At 47.4% G+C, this 7,147-nt stretch overlaps 1 protein-coding gene across 3 annotated transcripts in view; it reads left to right on the top strand.

Moving 5' to 3' along the window:
* The first annotated feature begins 216 nt into the window (after positions 1-216).
* MRPS18B (mitochondrial ribosomal protein S18B) overlaps positions 217-7,147 on the top strand; it is an 8,760-nt gene continuing 1,829 nt past the window's right edge. For 2 of the 3 annotated variants that reach the window (XM_023745185.1, XM_023745184.1), the window contains exons 1-5: positions 368-556; positions 1,708-1,807; positions 1,903-2,000; positions 2,128-2,196; positions 3,576-3,642. In XM_023745185.1, the coding sequence (XP_023600953.1) occupies positions 464-556; positions 1,708-1,807; positions 1,903-2,000; positions 2,128-2,196; positions 3,576-3,642 (427 nt within the window). In that variant the 5' untranslated portion in view covers positions 368-463. The other variant, XM_006103926.3, reaches the window with a different exon arrangement.

Genomic DNA, 7,147 nt, shown 5'->3' with positions numbered 1-7,147 from the left:
CGGCCAAAATCGCCTTCAAAATTGCTTAAAAGGCTAGCTCTAAGTATGAGACCTAAGAATCGTCGTGACTGGTTCATCAAAAACTCAGTTTTGAGGCCGAATTCCACTGTGACGCAGTTGAAATTAGCGTCTCTCCATGACCCGCCCCCTTCTCGCTTCCGTCCTGACGCAAGTGCGTGGCTGCCGGCCGCACTGCGGCGGGTCTTTGCCCCCGCCCTAGTCAGTTTCCGGGAGCATGCGCAGTAGCCTTGCCGACCATTCCTGGTTTGGGCGTGCGTCAAGATGGCGGCCTCCGTGGTGAATAAACTGCTGAGGCGCCTTCCTAAGCTTTCGTCCTTCAGGAGTGCCTACGGAGTTCAGGTAACTCCTTGGAGCACATTTTGTACAACCACTACTTAGTTATGCCTTCTAGATCGTCGCTCCACTTCTGGGGACCCGGGAGCGGAGACTTCCCCTAGTGCTTATGCCTCCGCTGTCTAGGCAATACTTTGCCTCCACCACTCTCCCCTGCTCCTCCGTAAATCTCCGGGCATTTTTAGAAAATCCTCACCGGAGGGTAAGTTTATTGACTTTTTTAAAGGAAGGGAGAGAGAGAAACATCGATCAGTTGCCTCCCGTGCGCGCCCCCGACCAGGGGTCGAACTGGCAACCTAGGTATGTGCCCCGACGGAGAGGCCAATCCGTAACCTTTGGTGTATGGAGGACGCTCCAACCCATTGAGCCATCCGGCCAAGGCAAAGAGCCAGGTTTAGATCCCATCCTCTTCCCAAATGGGCATCTTGGCTAAGCAACTAGGTGAGGAATGCCCCCTCCGACCCCAGCACGCACAGCCAACTCAGCTACAGACGGTGTCTAATCTGATGCCCTGGGGTCCCAGCACCGACTTGCCCAGTCCTGCTGTCTCCCAGGATGTGTCACCTCCACCTGGTGACGGTTTCTCAGCCCTCCATCTCACTAGATCAGCTGGTGATCAGAGCCTTCGCGAAGGGTTAACGCAGTCCTTTGGACCGAGGGTTCCCTCCAGCCTCATGGACTCACCGTTCTGACGGTCCTTGGTGGGCCGGTGGGGTTGGAAGACTTGCCCAGCTGCCACTCCCAGGGGGACTGAAGAGTGGCCACAGGGTCACTGCGGGAGCTAATGACAGGCCCTGGTAGCTTTACAGCTGGGCGTTAGGGACTCAAGTTTGCTCTTCCGTGTGGAATGTTGACCTTCAGCTTCTGTAAAGCTGGGAAACGCAGTGATCCTGGACTGGACTGAGCTGGAGATGCACCTGCCCTCCCATCCCTTCCCTGCCATACATCTTGCTTCCAAGGAGATAGACACCCCCACTTTTCCTTTCTTCGCCCTTTCCATCCACTAGACTCAATTCATCCCCAAAAGCATGAATACCTGATATGTGCCAGGTTTTTAAGTTGCCCTCCCCGGTAAGATGGCCTCTCAGTCACCTGTACTTGTTATCCTCTAATATTAGCATCTTTTAGGTCCCAGTTGGAGATTGGGAGAGTGGTTGTTGATAATGTCAGTTTAACCCCAACAAATATGCTACCTTCCACGTGTGTGTGTGTGTGTGTGTGTGTGTGTGTGTACATACAATGCTATATTCCATTAACACAATGGATGTGCGTGCCCCTTCTCCCTGAAGTGTTGGGAGCAAAACAATCGGGTTTCTGCTTTGAGTTCATTTTTTTGTTGTCCCTCTTTTATAGGTTCCCCTCCAAACTCTCAGCACTGAAGCCCCCCTTGAGGAAGATTCTTTGCCCATTTCCCCTTATGAGAATGAACCCTGGAAATACCTGGACTCAGAAGGTAACTCTAAGTGGGGAAGGGAGTGTCCTGTGGGGTGTGAAATAAATGGACAGAGACACTTCCTTCACCCTAACATTTGTGGTCTTTCAATTCAGAATACCAGACCCGCTATGGTTCTCGCCCCGTCTGGGCTGACTACCGACGCAACCACAAAGGTGGAGTACCTCCACAGAAGACTCGAAAGACCTGTATTGTGAGTTTCTGAGAGTGGCACATGGATGGGCTGGGAAGTGGGGGTGGAGACCACAGAGACAGTGGCAGCGGCATTTCTTCTGGCAGGGCTTGGAACATCGTCACCTCCCAATTTCTTCTCTCTACAGCGTAAAGATAAAGTTGCTGGGAATCCCTGCCCTATCTGCCGGGATCACAAGTTGCACATCGACTTTAGGGTAAGGAGAATCTTTTTTCCAGGATGAGGATTTGGAGCCTTTATAGGTTGCTAAAGAGATTGCCTGGCACCCCTACACTCCATTTTGCACTGGTTTCCTGGAACTATAAAAATATCTTCCCTCTAGTCATTTGCCCTCCACTATGGACTAAAAGTAAAAAGCTTTATCCCTATGAAATTGACAGTCTAAATTGGCAGGCAAGAAAAGTGCTCATTTCTAATGGGAGAACAATGCCCAAAAATTCATTTTATCCATCACAATTATTAGCAAGTAGATTGGACTGTTTTTTTCTGAGGTTTTATTTCCTTGTCATGTTGATGGTTGGTGGCAGCCTGAGACTTGCAGCTGGAGGGCAGGTACATAAGGCACTTTTTGGAAAAGCCTTCATTATGAGGAGGACAGGACTTGCTCCTTAAAGAATTAAAACCTTATAAAGCTGGTCATGGGAACGTGCTCTTCTGAGCTTGCAGTGAAGTAGTAGATCAGAAGCTGAGTGCCTGGTTACTACAGAAGTCGGAGGGCATTTGTGTGTCAGTGGATGAGGGCATGTGACTGTTCTCAGCCCCCTTCTGACACAAGTTGTAGAGGAGTCCAATAGGTAACTTCTCAATTTCAACTGTGTACAATCTAGAATAATAAAAACATAATATGCTAATTAGACCGGATGACCTTCCAGACAAAGCTGGGGCTGTGAGGGAAGCCGGGGTCCCCGGTGCCGGCAGCCAGGGGAAGGAAGGCCTACTCTTGCACGAATTTCGTGCATCGGGCCTCTAGTTGATTAATAAAAAGGTATTGTAACCAATTTTATACAGTTTATAATCACATAACAAGGGAGAGAGAAAAGTTACAAATTTAATGGTGTGGATGATTCTACCTGCCATTCCAACTCCACATGTACCTGCGTTTTCCTTGGGTCTCATTTCCTTTGATTAACTTGCTAGCTGAGAGTCATTCTATATCATTAACTTTAAAATTGATTGGAGTCATTCATACATGCACAGTATATGTTGTGCATGTATGAATGCACATACACTATTTTTCTGGGTGATTTCAGAGAATGCCAGCTGTCCCCAGTTTTTTGCATGAGGGTTGATTTCAGAGCCTAACCCCCGGCGAGGAGCATTCTCTCTGAGTCTCAGTGACAAAGTGTAGGATGTGCATGTGAAGTGGGTGAAAGACCAGGAAAGGGGAACTGTTTGCTGGAGTTTTCATGAATGTGTCCAGTAAAGTGATGGGACTAAAACTGGGACATGAGGAGGGCAGCATCTGGAGAGGCAACGAGGGGTTCAGGTCATCTGTGTGGTGTGTAGGGATTGTGCACTGCCAGTCTCTCAAGGTCCTGCTCTCCCCCCACTCCTTTCTCCACCACTTTCCCCCAGAACGTGAAGCTCCTGGAGCAGTTTGTCTGTGCCCACACAGGCATCATCTTCCATGCGCCATACACAGGTGAGCCCTTCTTCCTTGTCCCCCCAGAATAGCTTTTCCTGGGAGCACTTTATTCGGTCAGACAACAGGTATGTGGCTCCTACCATGGCATAAAAAGTGCGATCAAACTTTTGGAAATCCTGGCTTACTGGGGATACTCACATGCTAAAAACCGTTACATGTGGACAAAAGATGCAGGCTAGTGTCATTGTAAGCAAACCTTCTAAAGGTAGATCTTGAAACATAAGTGGTGGTGATTTTCTTTCTTTAGGGCTTTTTATGTGTGTGTGTGTTAGTGGTGGTGGTGGGGGTTTTTTTGTTTTTTGTTTTTTTTTAGAGAGTGGGAGAAAGAGAAATATTCACAGGAGAGTGAAACATCAATCAGCTGCCTCTCACATGCCCAATCCTGGGAATTGAGCCCGAAACCTGGGCATATACCTTAACCAGGAATCAAACCAGCAACCAGCCACACTGGCAAGGGCAGGGCTCTTCACTTCTACAGAAAGCTCTTGCCCTAGCTGGCTTGGCTCAGTGGATAGAGCGTTGACCTGCGGACTGAAAGGTCCCAGGTTCGATTCTGGTCAAGGGCACATGCCTAGGTTGCAGACTTGATCCCCAGTGTGGGGCATGCGGGAGGCAGCAATCCATGATTCTCTCTCATCATTAATGTTTCTATCTCTCGCTCCTTCTACCTCTCTGAAATCAATAAAAATATATTTTAAAAAAAAGCTTTCCTATAAATTTACCATCCTGTAAGTTCTTTTATACTGTTGACAATCAATTAGATTTCCCAAGTTTGGAATTGTAAACTTAATAATTCAAGATTACATCTAGAAAACCAAGATGGCAGCATAGGTAAACACCGGAGATTGCTGCTTAGCACAACCAATTCAAGAATACAACTAAAAGACGGAATGGACATCATCCAGAACCACAGGAAGGCTGGCTGAGTGGAAATTCTACAACTAGAAGGAAAGAGAAAAGCATACTGAGACTCAGAGGAGCTGCGGTGCGGAAGTAAAGTACAGAGGTACGGAGGTGCACGCAGAGAGGGCTGGCGGCTGAGGACACGGTTATCTTTTTCATTCGGGAGGGAGTCTCAAGCTCTGAGCTCCAGTTCCGGGCAAGTCTCTGGGGACCCAGACTCATACGGGAGAAACTGGACTGTCTGGCATCGGTCGAAACTCGAAGGCAGCTTTCTCTCGGGGGTGCTTGCAGCGATTGCCGGGACACTGAGAAGCAGGGCCTCTGAGGGCAGCCATAGCTGCTTGCTCCGCCCTGTTGATCCCCTGGGACCCCCACCCCGCCCCGCCCAAGCTGTGCGCTGGCTTTTGCATATGAAAGGCCTGGCCCTTTGCAATCTGATAATTACCTAACAAACTGCAGCTGGCCCAAGGCCCCAAGGCAACTCGCATTGCTTGACAGCTGAGCTCCTGCTGGGTAGCCTCAGGCAGAGGCTAGATTAGCACCTCCTTAGAGATCCAGGTGCCAGTGTGCCCGGTGGTCAGAGTGGGACCATCCAGATTGCAGCTCCTCGGATTCATAAAGGACACACTCAGGGGGCAGACTCAGTGAGCACCAAAGCCCCACTGAAGCAAGTCTTGCCCTGGAGGGGTGTCTCTAGCACAGAAGTTCTCCCACTGCAGACACAGATGATTCTCAGCCAATTGGCCTGGAGGTCAATTCCTCCCAGTGTTACCTACAACAATCAAGGTTTAACTACAACAAGACTGTGCACAAAGCCCACAAGGGGGTGCACCAAGAGTGTCCACCTCAGGTAATTGGGGAGGCTGAGTCACTGGGCCCTATAGGACACCTAGCACAGAAAGCCACTTTATCAACACAGGGAAGCATAAAAAATGCGGAGACAAAGAAACAGGACACAAATGACAGAAATGGAGGAAAGTAAACTACTGGATATAGAGTTCAAAACCACACTTTTAAGGTTTTCAAGAACTTTCTAGAAACCGCCGATAAATTTAGTAAGACCCTCAAAAAGTCTGGTGAGACTGCCGATAAATGTAGTGAGACCCTCAAGAAATCTAGTGAGACCCTCGAGGTTATGAAAAAGCACCAACTAGAAATTAAGCATACACTGACTGAAAGAAAGGATATTATGCAGAATTCCAACAGCAGACTAGAGGATCGCAAGAATCAAGTCAAAGATTTGAAATACAAAGAAGGAAAAACACCCAACCGAAAAAGCAAAAAGAAAAAAGAATCCAAAAATACGAAGATAGTGTAAGGAGCCTCTGGGACAGCTTCAAGTGTACCAACATCCGAATTATAGGGGTGCCAGAAGAAGAGAGAGAACAAGATATTGAAAACCTATTGGAAGAAATAATGACAGAAAACTTCCCCTACCTGGTGAAAGAAATAGACTTACAAGTCCAGGAAGTGCAGAGAACCCCAAACAAAAGGAATCCAAAGAGGACCACACCAAGACACATCATAATTAAAATGCCAAGAGCAAAAGACAAAGAGAGAATCTTAAAAGCAGTAAGAGAAAAACAGTCAGTTACCTACAAGGGAGTACCCATACGACTGTCAGCTGATTTCTCAACAGAAACTATGCAGGCCAGAAGGGAGTGGCAAGAAATATTCAAAGTGATGAATAGCAAGAACCTACAACCAAGAGTACTCAACCCAGCAAAGCTATCATTCAGAATTGAAGGTCAGATAAAGAGCTTCACAGATAAGGAAAAGCTAAAGGAGTTCATCACCACCAAACCAGTATTTTATGAAATGCTGAAAGGTACCCTTTAAGAATAGGAAGAAGAAAAAGGTAAAGATACAAATTATGAACAACAAATACACATCTATCAACAAGTAAATCTAAAAATCAAGTGAATAAATAATCTGATGAACAGAATAAACTGGTGATTATAATAGAATCAGGGGCATAGAAAGGGAGTGGACTGACTATTCTTGGTGGGGAAAGGGGTGTGGGGGGATGCGGGAAGAGACTGGACAAAAATCGTGCACCTATGGATGAGGACAGTGGGGGTGAGGGCGGAGGGTGGGGTGGGAACCGGGTGGAGGGGAGCTATGGGGGGAAAAAAGAAACAACTGTAATAATCTGAACAATAAAGATTTAATTTAAAAAAAAAAAAAGATTACATATAGGCCCTGGCCGGTTTGGCTCAGTGGATAGAGCGTTGGCCTGTGGACTCAGGGGTCCCAGGTTCGATTCCAGTCAAGGGCATGTACCTTGGTTGCAGGCACATCCCCAGTAGGGAGTGTGCAGGAGGCAGCTGATCGATGTTTCTCTCTCATCGATGTTTCTGACTCTATCCCTCTCCCTTCCTCACTGTAAAAAATCAATAAAATATAATTTTTAAAAAAATGTAGGAAGTTTTAAAAAAAGATTACATCTAGTCCTAACCAGTTTGGCTCAGTGGTTAGACCATTGGCCTGTGGACTGAAGGGTCCTGGGTTCGATTCCGGTCAAGGGCATGTACCTTGGTTGTGGGCACATCCCCAGTAGGGAGTGTGCAAGAGGCAGCTGAATTGATGTTTCTAACTC

The sequence above is a fragment of the Myotis lucifugus genome, unplaced genomic scaffold (assembly GCF_000147115.1).
Source record: "Myotis lucifugus unplaced genomic scaffold, Myoluc2.0 scaffold_521, whole genome shotgun sequence".
In the NCBI taxonomy this organism is placed as follows: Eukaryota; Metazoa; Chordata; class Mammalia; order Chiroptera; family Vespertilionidae; genus Myotis; species Myotis lucifugus.
This window is presented reverse-complemented; position numbering and strand designations above follow the sequence as displayed.